The following is a 16,210-nucleotide window of genomic DNA, read 5'->3' as shown; positions in this document are numbered from 1 at the left end:
GAAGCAAGCCCCTTCCCCATTCTAGGAACTGACTGTGACAAGGTCACTGTAACTGGACTTACCCAGTAGGGGGTTTTAAGAGATAGAGGAGAAGGCTGTTCGAAATATCGGAAGGCAAAAGTTGTCTCAAAGTCTACCTCAGTGCTAGTTAACATGAGCTCACTCACCCTCCAGGAAATTCTTGTGTCTAAGCCATGGTCCATCTTGCTTATAAACTGAGCCTGTCTCTCTCCTATAGCTTTTATAAGGCTGCAGGCGAGGGGCGGTCTGTGGCTCAGGTGTATGTGAAACAAGGACTCTGCACTCAGTACTTTGATGGGTACTGCAGCCTCCCGGATTGGTACTCTTTCCCTTAGGACCCTGCACTCCCTCCTCTCCTCAGGCATGCCGGAGTGGAGAAAACAGAATTGGGTGGTTTTTGTTTTATTTGGTTTGTTTTAAGGGATTTTAAGTTCTTATCACCAGCAAAGCCACGGCTCTTCTTCGGGTCCTCCTACCTCAGTCTGGGGCTTCCCGCTCAGTGTCTCATCCTCCCTCTCCCCAGATCTGTACACACGACCCCAGGCAGCACTTGAATATCGGCTCTGCCTGGTAGGAATAGAGACTTCTGGAGCAGAGGTGCCTACCATCCTAGAAAAGAGAGGAAGTATGGCTCAATACACTCCGGGGTCTGGAAAACCCGAGGATGTCCGGACACAGGCTCAGGGCCTCTTCAGCCATAGCATAATGTACTTAGAGAATTCATTAGGTTGCTTCAACTTTTGTCCCCACACACCAGGCCAGGGGAAGGAAGGTGGGGCAGGCAGGAGAAGTTCAAGGGCAGAGAAGATTAAAAATCTAATCAAAGGCTCAGGAAATGAGGGGCTGCAGGGAAATGTGGCTCAGCGCTCCGGATGAGACCTTCCATCTTCCTTATTAATGCTGGGCCAAGAGACACTGTGGGTGGAATTAGGAAGGGGAATCTAATTCTATTTCTCCACCTTGGAATCGTATAACAGGAATCATTCCACAGGGGGCCAACCACGTATGATCCTGTTTCCCAGAAGGAATTTTTATTTTAATAAGCAGGTTTGGGACCAAGCAGAGCTACATGGTGAATTACGTTACGTTTCTTTAATGAGGAAAAAAAAAAAAAAAAAAAAAAAGGTCAGAAAGTCTCTAAGTTTTTATTTCTAAAAAATGGTTGAGGACATGTGAGTGGTCCTGCCAAGGCCCTCCTAGTTATCTCCACAGAACCCAAAGGAAGTTGTCTGTTTGGGGGCTTCCAAGGAGAGTTGTGGGTTCCACCGTGGCTATGCCAACACACGTGTCATGATCATAGGAGAAAGTGTGGCCTAAGAGAGAGGCAGGGTGGTGGTGTGGAAGAGAACCATCCTGGGGATAAAGAAATAGGTGTTAGTGTAGTGCCAGCCACACAACCATGGGGACTCAAGTCTAGATCCTCATAGAAGCTACATAAAAACCTAGTCAGCGGTAAACAGTTGCAATCCCAACGCTGGAGGAGCAGAAACAGGAGGCTCCCTGTCTAGTCAGTCTAGCCAAATTGCTGAGCTACAGTTTCAGAGAGGCCCTGTTCCAAAATGTAAGGACAGTCATTAAGGGGGACATCTAAAATAGACCTCTGGCCTCTACTTGAAAGCATATGTATGTGCGCGCGCACACACACAAACACACACACACACACACACACACACACACACACACACACACACACACGGGCAGAGGAGAAGAGAGAGAGAACGCCACACTGCTGTAATCCAAAGGAGCTGTTTGATGCTTAGCAGACACTCTGCCTTTCTGAGCCATTCTTTTCTGTTGCCGGAGAGGATAAATCCCAGTGAGGTGATTGGATGGGAAGGTCCCCACACCCAGAAGACGATGCACATTTGGTTACTATTGTTCTACCCGGCAACTGGCTGACAAGGTGGGAACCAAGCAGGGGACACTATGGCTTGCTACCCAGCATGCTGTCAATGGGTATTTGGGGCAGTAATGGACCTTCTCCATGAGCCACTGTGAGGAATCTCTTGCTCATACTGTTACAGACTTAGCCGTGTACCTACAAGCTGATCTTGAGAGGGGACAGTGGCCCCATGACCCAGTGACATTTACTGTGTACTAAGCACTGTGCTGAGAGTGTTTATAGTATCTTAACCTTAAGTTCTCAGGTCCCGGGTTTGATCCTTGACGTGACCCAGAACATTTAAATCCTACAGTTTTAAACTGGAGAAGTGAAAATGACCACTTATGACGGGTTCTGTTATCAGTATTATTATTTGCAGGAAGAAAGGTGAGGTGACATCCAATTTCATTATGTGCAGGAAGAAAGTAGAGGTGACATCCAATTTCAAGGTCACATGGTTCCCATCTCCTCTGATCTGTGTAGGAGAGACAGGAGTGAGGACCACCTTTTCCTACATGTGGGGAGCACAGAGACCACCCCCCAATGTGAGTGGTACAGTCGGAGGCCAGGTGCTGGAGCCGAACAGCTGTGCTTGGTGCACACCTGCCCAGACCTCTGTCTCTGTGGACTTCTTCCCTTCCATCTCAGCTCCATAGCCTTCTCCACCCTCCTTGTTCCTGGGGCCAGCCTCAGACGTGAGATGGGACAGGACAGAAGCATGCGAAAGGCATCGTTTCCACACTTGAATGAAATGTACCCCTCACCACACAGTGACCAGTCACTCTGCACTCTCACCTTCTCTGGTCAGACTCAGTTTCTCCAGCTACGTAGGCTGGCCCTCAGGAAGCTGAAGGAGAAGGATGTTGAATTTGAGGCCATCCTGGGTTACAGAAGGAAAAGACCTAGTCTCCAATTGACCCCCCTCCCTGCAAAAAGAAAAAAAGATTAATTGGTGCCACAAGAAGATCTTTGACAGCCATGCAACCTGGGTTTGACACTTGGCAAGAAAAGAAAAGTGAGCACTCGGCAGGGTCAAGGTCACCAGGTACCACGTCACGTTCATTTAACATATTGCATTTTCCCCAAGGTCCTCCCCAAGGTCCTCCCCAAGGTCAGTCCAGCAGCATTAGCTGATTTCTCCAGGACTCCACAGTACTTCCCTCCCTGGGAAGGGAGCACTTCCCTCCCTGGGAAGGGAGCACTTCCCTCCCTGGGAAGGGAGCACTTCCCTCCCTGGGAAGGGAGCACTTCCCTCCCTGGGAAGGGAGCACTTCCCACAGTCAAGTGCTGTAATGGGGGAGTCAGCTAGTGGAAGGAGAGAGGAAGTGGGCTGAGAGAGGACCAGCCAGACTAGATACTGTTTTGTATTTTCCTCTTCGAAACGGGTTGCATGTCTCACAGGTTGGCCTCAAACTCACTGTGTAGCCAAAGATAACCTTGAACTTTCTGACCCTCCGGTCTCTAACAACTGATTGCGGGGATCATGGTGTGAGATCTCTTGCTCAGTTTATATGATGCTGGATAGAGGTTGAAGCCAAGGATTCCTGCATGCTGAACAAATGCTCAACCAACAAATCCCTAGTAGCCTGATGTAGATATTTTTTGTAGTGTGTGTGTGTGTGTGTGTGTGTGTGTGTGTATGTGTGAGAGAGAGAGAGAGACAGAGACACAGAGACACAGAGACAGAGAGAAACTTATAGGAGGTGGTTCTTTCCTTCTACCATGTAGGTCCCAGGGGTCAAATTCAGGCCATCACTGGGCAATCACTGAGCAGCAAGCACCCTTGACAGACATTCACATCTCTCTCTCTCTCTCTCTCTCTCTCTCTCTCTCTCTCTCTCTCTCTCTCTCTGTCTTGATTGGTTTTCTTCACTAAACTTGGAACTTCTTGAATCTTCTAAACTGGCTTTCCATGGAGATGCCAAACCCCACGTGTCTCTCCGAGTCTGCTCTCCTCCAGGCACAGATCCACAAGCCCTTGCCACCACAGCTGGCTTTTCAGAGTGTTGAAGAGTCAAACTTGGGCCTCTATGCTTGTACTGTAAGCACTTGGACGCTGAGCCAACTACCTAGGCCCTGCTTTTAGATTTTGAAATTGGATCCTCTGTGTTCCCTGCAGAGACATTACTCAAAAGCATCTCTGCTCCTGTCCTGTGTCTATAACCAACTCTAGATCCACCGTCATAGCCTTGATGTTCTCCCTCCGGCCCTGGGGCTCCTCCTACCTTCTAGTTCTGGAAACCAGCCTACGCCCTTCCTCCCAGAGCAGCTGCCTATTGGGTTCCACATTGATCCACTTTGATCCTGATGGAGACTAATGGGTTCCCCCAGGCTCCTCAGCACAGCCTTGGCAGGCAGGCCTGCTGCTGGGCCAGCATTCTGTCCCTGTCCTACAAGGGAGAAAGGCTGGGGTGGGGGTGGTGGAAAGCCGAAAGGAGAGCAGAGTCTAACCCCTGTGATGGCGGCTGTGCCTCAGAGATCCTTAGTTCTAGTAAAGAGGTGACAATGGCGCCGACCTAGCCGCACCAAGCAGTGCATGCTTTCTCTTCTGCGAGTCTCCCATGGCCTGGAAATAAGAGTACCAACTTCTGGGACCTGTGAGATGGGTTATTAGCAAGTGTAATAGCCCGTGCTGGGACTCCAGGATCCACATGGTGGACAAAGTGCTGGCTCCACAGTGTTCTCTAATCTCCACATGAGCATGTGTGCACACATGGGTGGGGACACACATCCCCCCTCCCCCGCCAACACAAATACAAAGTTAATTTTAAGAGACTTTTGGTTTTGGGGTTTTTGTTGTTGTTCTGTTTTGTTTTTATATTCTGTTTTAGATTTGCAGATTCAGACACTCCCTGAGCTGGAGATACATGGCTTTTCTCTCTTTCTACTTCCCACCCACAGTTTGATTCCCTGCAGAAAAGTCCATAAGAGGGTGATGGGGATCTGATGATGGGGATCTAACTGTCACACGTGCAACCCATTGCATCTCTAGACAGTGAAACCAAGATGCTTCCCTAGTTGGAGCAAGCCTCTCTCCCTGTGACATCTAACCCGTCACAGTCCTGAGGCTTCCAAGACGAAGTCCGTCTTCCGACTGCCTTTCCCATGTTTCCTCAGGCCACACCCCTTCCTTTAAGCTGCCTGCCTGGTGACAATGTGACAGGCCTTCCCAGGCACTACTGTCCTCTAGCCTAGCCTCAGAGTTACTTCCTCCAGTTTCTAACTTAGTCTGATCCAACAACCTTTCCTGGGGCTGTGCAGAAGTGTCTGAAAGGGGTTCTCTGGCTTTCCTGGGGGGAATCATTCGGATATATGGTATTGTAGTTGGATGGTCCCAATTTACAACGAAGACATGAAGACCCAAGTTTGGGTTTTCCAGAACCCACATTAAAAACTTGGGGGCCGGTGGCATGTGTTTTATAATCTTAGCATTAGGGAGATAGAAACAGGAGAAGCCCTGGGCCTGTTGGGCATCAACCTAGATGAATTGCTAAGCTTCTGGTTTGAGAAGAGGCTCTGTCTTAAGATGTAAAGCAGAAACTGAATGTGGGAGACCCCAGACATTGAACCCCCTCCGACCACCACCCTCACCTCCACCCTACACGCTCATACGGTGCTTGAAATTTTCGTTCCGCTCCCTTCCCTAGATAATGGTATTAGGCCTCACACTTTTGGGGGATGCTGGCAGTGATAGTGAGTCACGTGATCACAAAGGGTGTGCAGCCACCCCACCCTAGAGTGTGCAGTGTGTGTCTCGGCTAAGCCACAGTGTTCTACAACTGCAGTATGCGAGGTGTGTTTTCAGATTACGATAGCTCCAGCTGACAATGGCCTTATCAGGATTGAAAATTCAGGGTACTATGTATGCTGGTAAATATTTTATGTGATTTATCAGCAGGGGCTATGATTTAGGTGCTGGGTGATTGCTCCTGTAAGTGTTGGCGGAGGAGGGGGTGGTGGGAATGGGTAAAGACTTGAGAAAGGAGGGATGTCTTCAGGAGGAGAGGCAGGAAAGTGCACAGAGAGACAAATAAGATTCACAGAGACCCTTCTGGGTGACTAACAACTCCGTGCTGCGTGACTAACTCTAGCTGATAACCTTGCCCCTGAGCCCCCAGACATGGAGGCACAGTGGGCTGGGGACATTCTCCCACTCCCTCCCTTGTCATGTTTGAATCTTAATATTGTGCTCATTTTTGGCCACTCCAGGTAGGGGAAGGGAGAGTTTTCTGATGGGTGGTCGGGGTGGGTACACACCTATAGGGGTGCTCACTGCCCTTGTCTCTAGCCCTCCCTCTTAGCACACAGAATATGGGGTGAAGCAGAGGAATGTGGTGTTTTTGTTTAAAGGGTAGCAAAGCAGCTGAGGGGTCAGTGGCCACAGATCGATTGGAGCAGGGTCTCTGGTGTGTCAGAGGCCTGGGGAGCTCTTTCCCCAAGAGCCCAGGGCCCCTACCAGGATGAAAGGGATGACGGGTCCCTGGGCTGCCTTTGTCAGACATTACCATTCTGTCCACCATCCTGCTGTATTCCCCAGGGCTTCCCGGTCTCACTCTACTGAATGGCTTTGCCCATCTGGTGCATTTGGAGTTGGGAGACGGTTAGTCTCTTTCTCGCCTGCCTCCAGAGATTCTCACTGTTACAGACCAGGCCTGTGGAGTTCACTCCACTTCCACAGTTTAATCGCTCTGGCCTCAGGGATCACTCAATGCCTAAGACCTGACTGAGACCCTGGAGTGCTCTCTCTGTGCCCTCTACCCTGACCTTCTGGTGAGAACAGAGCCTTTTGGGGGCAGAAGCTCTCGGGTCTGTGTCTGGTGGGGTGTAGCCTCTGATATCATCTCAGAGGATGCCCTGTCTCCATCTTGCAGCTAGGACAAAAAGAAGGTTGCTCCCACAGGAGTCTAAATCCACTCAGGTCACTAAACAAAACGGGAGCATGGTTTAACTTTACTTTCTACTTGCCTTGCTTTAAACGCCGAGGGCAGGATTCATTGTGTCTGCCTGCTGTCTGTGTACATAAAGCCCCCCAGTGACATATCTCCTTCAATAAAGCCAAACCTCCCTATTCTTAGCCGTTCCACCAACTAGGGATCAAGTTTATGAGCCTACATGGGCCACTCTCTTTCAAACCACCACACACCACGTAGCTCCTGTTTGTGAAGCAAGTTATTCCAAAGTTATTCCAGCCCACATCTCTCACCAGGCAGCTCCCAGCTCCCTGGAGGACCTTCTCAAGACTTGGGGAGAAAGTAGCGGTGGTGCTGGGGATGGGCAGGACACAGACACAGGAAAAATAGGTGAGACATACCTTCCCAGCTTTCTCTTCCATCAGGCCGGTCCTCAAGCCCCCACTCTGGTTCCTTCTTATAAAACAAAACAAAACAAAACCACTCTTATTGTTAAACAACAAAACAAACACAGAGTGTTGGCTTCCCCCACTTAAGTTTGATAAACTCAGGGTCCATATCACTAGGGAACTGTGTTAGGTACCGTACCTGCTGCTACCTGCTTTGTTCCCAGAGGTCTCATGGTTGAAAGTCAGGTGGAGGTCAGAAAGTGGGAGTTGTCGTCTCAGCTCTGTCCCTCGCATGTGTGACTGCACAAGTCACAGCATTTTCTATGACAGGAGGCTGGGGTGGATGCTCCTCAGTGCCACCTCTCAATGATGCCAACTGCCTTTGAACCTCAGGAGGGTACAGGAAAGAGTCTCTATGGGTTGTATTGATGGCACCTCTGAACTGAATTGACGGTGTCCATCAGCGCTGAAGCTGGCACAGGGAACATGCAGTGGGAGGAAGTCAGCCTTCTTTTACTGCCCACAACATGAGGTGCGTTCCTTACCTCCCTGTCTCCCATTCTTCTTGTAACTTGGGGATTCTAATACTATACAGTATTGTTATAGAGACTTACATAAGATAAGCCATGTAAAAAAAAAATTAGTACATTAGCCAGAGCGTAATAAGGTTTGATAAACGTTTCTCCTGTCGTTGCTCTGTGAGCAAAATGCCTGCAGGTATCTTTCTACCAGACTCCAGACTATTGGCTCTGAGGAGATGGCTCTCCCACCATACTTCTGCCCTCCCCCTGGACTGCCTTGGCAGGGACAGACAGAACTAAACCCCTTTAGTCTCAGCAACGTTGTTCTGGATGGTTGCTTCACACCAAGGCCGCTGACATCTGCCAGCTGGGGGTGGAGGGGAAGGGGAGAATCCTTAGCACAGGGTCCCCTTTCCCTGTTTGGTTCTGAGCCTAGGCTTGGTGCTGTTCAAAGCCTTTTCTTTTATGATAATACTTCGTTTGAGAGCAGCCGCAGGGCTCCAAAGAATTCAAAAGGGTTTGTTTCCTGGGCCTCGGGATCTTGAGGGAACTGCTTTGCCACTGCCCAAATGGAAACAAAATAGAAACAAAGGCTTTTCTTGATGGAGCTTGATGGAAACCTTCCGGGTTCTCCAGAGCACCCGAGAGTTTTACGGTGCATCATTTAATGCATGCACAGCCCCGGGAGCTGTCCGCTGTTAGGATTCATTCTTCTTAGAGGAGCTGACTAGACAACTGGCTACATGAGAAGGTTCTGGAAGTGGGGAAAGAAATCCAGGCCTGCTCTCTGAACCCAGCTCTCAGCCGCTGGGCACAGTGCTTCAGAGAAGATCGGAAGGCTCTCTTACCTTGCCCTGCATCCCTGAAGGGGCTTCAGGTTCTACTCTAAAAATGGAGGACTTCTGGGGAACTGACGGGAAGATTCTAGGTGTTCCTTATAGTTAGCATAACTGGAGCTCGAGAGGTAGAGAAACCTGCTTGGGGTTTAAAACTCATAGCACTGCTCTGAGCTGCACCGAGTCACCATGTGGCCCGCTTTTTGTGAGTGTCTGTGGAGACAGCTCTGCAGACCCTCAGGGCCTTCTCACCCTCTTTCCCATTCCAGGCCTTTTAAACCTGGAGAAGCTGCTCCGTCAATTCCTTATCTCCAAGGACACACTCTCGGTCCGGATGCTGGATGACACACGGGACCCCACTCCACTCCTCAAGGAGATCCGGGATGACAAGACAGCTACTATCATCATCCATGCCAACGCCTCCATGTCGCACACCATCCTCCTGAAGGTGGGAGCCTGGCTGGGGTGGGTGCTAAGAGGATGTTTCACTCTTCTTACCCTGTTTTTCCTGACTTGAGCTATGGTTGTCCCTTGGTCCTGGGATGGATCTGAATGCAGATTCCCCTCTGTCTAACTCTGTTTCCATGGATAACAGCTCCTCCAAAGAGAAGGCAGGATGATGCTGTCACTTGGAAACACTCAGCACCTGGTGGGGCTGAGACACCAGTTGGACCTAGAGTCAGACTTGAGAGGCTCCAGTGGGGGCCACTTGTCAGACAGTGCGCATATAGCACCACTCACGTATGGCGCCGAGTGTCAGCCCGTCCTCAGCCCTAAGAGGGTTTCTACAGCTTGCAAAGTGCCTCCCTGTCCTTCGACAGCACAGCCCTCTCCAAGGTGACATGAGGTGTGTGTGTTGTTGTCTTCATCACGCAGGTGAAGAAGATAACTCTGGGAGGTTATCAGCTGTAAGAGGCCAGGGAAGCAGGGCACAAGACATCTAGCGGGAGCATCCCCCTCAGGACAGGCACTTTCTATGGGGCTCATGATGATCTAGAGTGATGTCCAAGCACATGGCCCTGGAGCTTTGTCAGAGAGGCAGGGCCGAGAGAGAGAGAGAGAGAGAGAGAGAGAGAGAGGGAGAGAGAGAGAGAGAGAGATCAGGTAATTAGGGTCATATGGACAGCTGGCAGCAGCTGGGCAGCTGAGGTGCCACCTGGCATCAGTCCCTGGGCTAAAAATGTGTTCAGAAGGAAAGCCTTGCTCTAGGGTCTTCCCGGGCTCCTCAGCAGTCCTCACCACTGCTCAGGCGCATTGACCTCTCTTAATGCTATTTAAATTGCACTGCTGTCATTCACTGGGGTAGCCAGACTTCTTGTTAACCTCTGCCTGGCTGTGGGAAGCCCCCAAGACACTCAATATCTGTCTCTCCCTTTTCTTTCTTTTCTGCCTTTTTCCTCCCTCCCCTGACCAGGTATTTTTTTTCTTTTTAATCTAAGAGTTAATAAGAGATTTGAATGAGTTCTCTCAGTACCTAGGGCTGTCCCTTCAGCCTGTTGCTATAGTAATTTTCCACAGCACCAAAACCACATTTGTCTACAAGCACTCAACTCATGAAAGAGCACTCAGACACACACACACACACACACACACACAGAGAGACAGAGAGAGAGAGAGAGAGAGAGAGAGAGAGAGATCCACATACAGAGACATAGACAAACATAGACACCCGCAGACACACACACATAGACATGCACAGAGATACACATACAGAGATTCACATACAGAGACAAACATAGACACACACACAGACATACACACAGATCTACATACAGAGACAAACACAGACACACACAGACACACACACATAGACATGCACAGAGGTACACACACAGATTCACATACATTGACAAAGAGAAACACACAGACACAGAGATACACACACACTCACACACAGAGATGTGCATACACACTCAGAAACACAGAGATCCACATACATGCACACACACAGATCTACATACAAAGACAAACATAGAGACACACCCAGAGATACACAGAGTCATGAACACACTCAGACACACACAGAGATACACATACAGAGAAAAACATAGACACACTTATATACACACAAACATACACATAGAGAGACATGAGCACACAAAGATACAAACACAAATCCACATACAGATAAAAACATGGAGACACACACAGACACACTTATATACACACAAACGTACACACAGAGAGACATGAACACACAAAGACAAACAGATACACATACAGAGACATAAAGACACACACAGAGAGTCACGAACATACTCAACCACACAGACAGCCACACAGATGTAGAGACACACGTATACGTATATGCACACAAGCATACACAGAAACATGAACACAGACAGACACACACACACACACACACACACACACACACACACACACGCCTCTTCTTTGCCCTTTTCCTTCTCACATTGCTAAGAGTGAAAAGGCTCTTGTAGGTTCCAGAGAGTGAGAGAAGCAGGCTGAGGGGCATCTTTCTGGGTAAGAGCTTCAGCTCAGTAATCAGACGTCCTTCCAGCATGCCTGTGGAGAGCAGACGCTGGAGAAAGAACTCTTTGCTCGAGTGCTCCACACTATGCCTGCCATAGCGAAATGATGTTCCTCCACCCCCCCACCCCCGTTCTACCCACACCCTGCTAACCCGAGTTTATTGCTGAGATTTTAGAAATTACCCCCCCAAAAAAAAGTACAAAGAAGAAAATAAATGTCACTCACAACTCTCGCAGCCTTAACCTTTCCTAAAATTTTGATGTCTATTCTTTCTGCTTCAGACATCCCCCCAATCATCCCCACGCTGTTTAAAGCCCTCTGTAATCAGACATTCTTTTTGCTCAACTATGTATCACACATTTTCCATGTCATTAAATATTTCTCTACAGATATTTTAGTGGCTGTATCATTTCCTATCATGCCCGTGTCCCATAATTTATTTAGCCATCCCTTCATCCTTGTAGAAACAGGTTGTTTCCAATCTTTTGCTATGATAAATAATGTTAGGGCACACGTCTTTGTGCGTAAATCTTTCTGCACGTGCGTTCATGCATATTTCTTTAGCATACGCTCTCGAAGTGGAATTTCAAGTTCAAGCGCTACACGCCCTGAAGGAGTTTGGGATGACTTGCCACTCAAACCGTTTACATGTACAGACATGACATACAATGTACCTTTGCCAGTACTGAGACGTTCTTTTAAACATAGCTTGTGTTTTCCCTTTTCTTAAGGATTTTAAGCAGGGGAGGAGGACGGGGATGGATGGATTTACTTAGTGCATCACGCTTTCGAAGCCAACTGTCTGTAGTGAGCTTCATTAGTGGACAGCTGCGCTGGGTGCCCCGTGGCCAGCTTTTCTAACCTCTCCCCCTTCTACTTACACTCTTGCATTTTACAGCCGAACTGATCAATGAACTGGGAGGCTTTGGGAGAAGCTTGTTCCCTTGTTTCCCACATCTGACATCCTGGTAGCCACAGGCAGGCAATATTTCCACCAAGCCTGCGCTATCCTGGGGCTTTCATGAGGCTTCACGTTTGTCTTCTGGGGCTCCTGGGGCTCTCTGGGCCCTGGTATGCACTTGGGAGCCCTGCTCTGGTTGGCAGCTCTTGGCAGTTTCTTGCTTTGAGGAGGCTTTGCACCATAATCCCCTACTTTATTGAGTGGCTGTTTCAGCGAAGAACTTCATATTTACCCAGAATTCGTGTCTTAAAAAGCGAGGATCTCTTGCCTTTTATCTCTAGGAAAGCAGGTTTCACAAAATGGATTTTAACTACTGACTCTGCCCCCTTAGCCTGCTCCTGGCTGGATGCCTGTCAGCAGTAGTCAGGTGGGTGTAGGCAGTGTTCGAGGCAGTGGTACTCCCCTAGGTACAGTAAGGTGTGAACGGAGGGTGGCATCCTGCCTTATCACAGTCTTGAGAATGGGGAAAGAAGTGTTAAAGGGATGAGCCCGATGAAAACTTTGCATTCTGCTGCAGCCCCACACCATCTTGATCTTGTCATCAAGCCGTTCAGGTGCCCGTTGGGACTATGGTGATGTCAGTGTATCCAGAACCTCAAGCATCTGGGGAGATGCAAAGTTAGGAGTGCTCGCGAAGTTATTTGAGTTCTTGGGAGAGAAAGAGGAAAATGCAATTATCCTGGTCTTGTTTCTCCCTTCCTCCTCCACAATAGTTATGACAAGAGACGTCTCCCAGTGGCCCGGGGCTGCAGGATATATATGAAAATCTAAGGGACTGTCAGAAGGGATGAGGGCCCCGGAGAGAGCCAGACCCATTACTTACACGATCTCCATGTCAATTTCTATAGCACCTGTCACACTCAAAGCCAGGCACACTGACAGGGAAGGTTGGTCAGAGGTGTTTGTAATGGCTACAGAGATCAGACAGAAGGGACACTGTACAAAAGCCACATTTCTCAGCTGCGGGATGGCACCACACTACTGCACAGCGATCAAGGGTGAAGCATGTCATAGCATGTCACGGGCAGCTCGTTCCTTAGCAGGAATGAAAGACTCGGGTTTGCAAATGACTCACTTCATCTGCAGATACAGCCTGCGCAGGTCTCCTGTACATTCTGACAGTCGCAGGGTTCATTTGGGCTTGCTCTGTGTTCCTTGTCACAGTCCCTAAGAGTGCTGTGTGTACACTTCCATTAAACTTGTGGTCCTTGGTGGGGGAGTATGGTTTGGTTACAGAACTTGCCCACTTTGGTTAACCCATCGGAAGGCTTTAGAGTACCTAGCGCAGACCTAATGGTGGGTAAACCTTAGCCAGTGTTGCTGTTAGGATCCATGAAGATTATATTAGTATGTTTCCTTATTTATTTTGTTTCCCTCAAAGCCACTCTGTCTTCTGGTAATACTCAGTCTTATTTGTGGGAGTGTGTTATATATAAGAACACCAGATATGTGCATGGCTTCTGGGATGGGGGTTAGAACATCCTCTAGAGGCTTAAGTTTCTGTCTTGCATCCTTTAGCCTCCAGGACCACTCGGGGACCAGTCGAGCTGTTCCTCTCTCTTTGTGCTGAGGTTTAGTGGGCCAGATAAATGGTAGAGGCGGTGCCCCCACTGCTCCCGTGCTTCTAGTGGCCTCTCTTCTCTGATCTCCTTCTCTTTGCATTGCAGGCAGCTGAACTGGGGATGGTGTCAGCCTATTACACGTACATCTTCACCAATCTGGTAAGACATTTCCACAGCCCTCCTCCTTAGCATACTGTTACTGTTGTCAGTGGCCAGGGCTAGCGGATGCTGATGGGAATGATACCTGGAAGATGGTTTGTGGGGAAAGGGAGGCGAAAAGAGCAGAAGCCAACATAGTGTCTAAGCATCATGAAGATACAGGGTCCAGAAGCCTGTGGAATGCTCACGCCGACCCTGAAGCCCTGGGGGAATGGCGATTTGGAGGCTCTGATGTCACCTCCTCCAGCTGTCACTGGTTTTATAGCAATGATTCCTCAGGGCAGCTGAGTACAGTTTCCAGCGTGCAGTAGCGTATCATCCCCCCACAACCCCTCCAATCATAATGATAAACCCAGAAGGAGGAAAACTAGGGCATAAGAAGTATGCGTGTCTGATGGTGTTGTAACCGAATGTGTCTCTGCAGGTCATCCTAGCTAGACCCCGTATTTTATGGATGAGAAAACCAGAACTTTATTGAATTAGGCTTAAGTACTAGCTTTGCCAAAATAGCAGCCACGTGCCCTTTAACAAAGCATTGAGCTGTGTGCTTATCCATCACATATGGACACAAACAGCTACACCACTGGGCTGTTGTTAAACTATAGGACTTAATACATGTGGAAGCATTTTGAAATTGTAAAGCGTTAAGAACTGTGAAAATGTTGGCTGGTGGTGGCACACACCTTTAATCCCAGCACTGCGGAGCCAGAGGCATGTAGATCTCTGAGTTCAAGGCCAACCTGGTCTACAGAGTGAGTGCCAGAACAGACAGAGATACACAGGGAAACTCTGTTTCAAAACAAACAGACAAATGTGAAAATTATTGTGATTATATATATATATATATATATATATATATGCAAATATGTATGTATATAGTATACATCAATGTATATAGTCAACTCAACAGTAGTCAGAAACTAAGAAAACAAGCATTAAAATAAATCACCTCAGTGGAACTGTGGCTCAGTGGTTAAGAGCACACGTTGGTACTGTAAGGATCCAAGTTTGGTTCCCCGCACCCACGTGGGTGGCTCAAAACTCCAGCTTTAAGGGACTTGAGGCCCCTTTAGGCTCTGCAGGCATCTGTATGTACCTGACCACACTAACATACAAAGACATATGATAAAAAAAAAAAACATGGCCTTTTAAAATGTGTAACTTTAATTTAGGAATCATGACAAGATAGCTAGAAAGTCACAGAGATGGCTACATATATGTATTTGTTGGCCAATCTTGGGGCCCACAGGGCTTTCCTTTAGGCCATTGCTCTAGAGTTCCACCTACCACACCCCTCCCTACCACTGCTGAACCTTAGCAGCCACCGTGACCCACCTCTCTCATTTCAGAGTCTGAGGAAAGTGATACTGTGGGTGACTCTGAGGTGGCATGCTCACATGGTGGACTACCCCGGGGACCCACCTGGGCTTTTGCATCTTTTCTGCTGCTTAGGCTTCATGGTCTAGTTGTCCCTCAGTTTGCCCAGTTTCTCACAGGCTGGTTTTGTTTTTCTTCTGTATGCCATTATAGATCAGCATTCAGAGAATTTATTTTATTTTATGAATCACGTGACTGGGAGTAGTCATTACCTCTCTCACTGCTGTGACCAAAAAACCTGACAAGAAGCAACCTAAGGGAGAAAGGGCTTGTTTTGGCTCATGGTTTGAGGGAACAGTCCATTATGTTGGTGAAGGCATGTCTGGGAGTCAGGCTGGAAGCTTGGAGTTTGCAACATGCCCCGTTTTTCCACTCTGTAAGCTGAGTGGGATCGTGCTGAAACCGGGACCAGGCTGTAGTCCATAAGGCCCAGCCCTCAGCGAGTCACTTCCTCCAGCTAGACGCCCCACCTTCCAGGACTGCACACTTCCCCAAACAGTACTGGCTGGAAACCAAGCATTCAAACACAATAGCCTGTGAGGGATGCCTTACATCCAAATCATGACGCAAGATAGCCCCTTCATCCAGATGTGCTCTCAGATGTGCTCCCGAGTATTTCTTGTATACTGGGTGTCTTAGTTAGGATTCCCATTGCTAAGAAGAGATGCCATGACCAAGGCAACTCTTACAAAGGCAAACATTTCATTGGGGCTGGCTTTCAGTTTCAGAGCTTCAATCCATTATCATCATGGCAGGAAGCATGGCCTGCCTGGTAAAAACCCAAAGTACCTCAGAAAGTAAAAAATAGAGAATTTTATTTCTAGATATGTTATGAACTGCACTAACCCTTTGGGCAGGGATGACGTGTTCACTCTAGGGCAATAAGGAGCAGCTTCATTGAAGAAAGTTCTAGAAATAAAGCTAGGGTTTTTCTGTACATCCAAGGAAAGGAAGGCTACTCCAGGATAAGGAACTATACCTGAGGATACCCTTAGGTAGTTGGACATAAGATAGTTTGTGGCATATCTGGAAAACAGCAAGGGTCTTTAAGCCCATGCATTCCCAGGATTATGAGATGAGCTATTTTTATTCACTGTCT

The 16,210-nt window shown here is 48.4% G+C and overlaps 1 protein-coding gene across 1 annotated transcript in view; it reads left to right on the top strand.

The window, feature by feature from the left end:
* Grik4 (glutamate ionotropic receptor kainate type subunit 4) overlaps positions 1–16,210 on the top strand; it is a 430,298-nt gene that overhangs the window by 275,954 nt on the left and 138,134 nt on the right. The window contains 2 exon segments of the mRNA XM_076924803.1: positions 8,829–9,007; positions 13,681–13,734. Of these exon segments, the coding sequence (XP_076780918.1) occupies positions 8,829–9,007; positions 13,681–13,734 (233 nt within the window).

This window comes from Arvicanthis niloticus, chromosome 26, assembly GCF_011762505.2.
Source record: "Arvicanthis niloticus isolate mArvNil1 chromosome 26, mArvNil1.pat.X, whole genome shotgun sequence".
Taxonomy (NCBI): domain Eukaryota; kingdom Metazoa; phylum Chordata; class Mammalia; order Rodentia; family Muridae; genus Arvicanthis; species Arvicanthis niloticus.
This window is presented reverse-complemented; position numbering and strand designations above follow the sequence as displayed.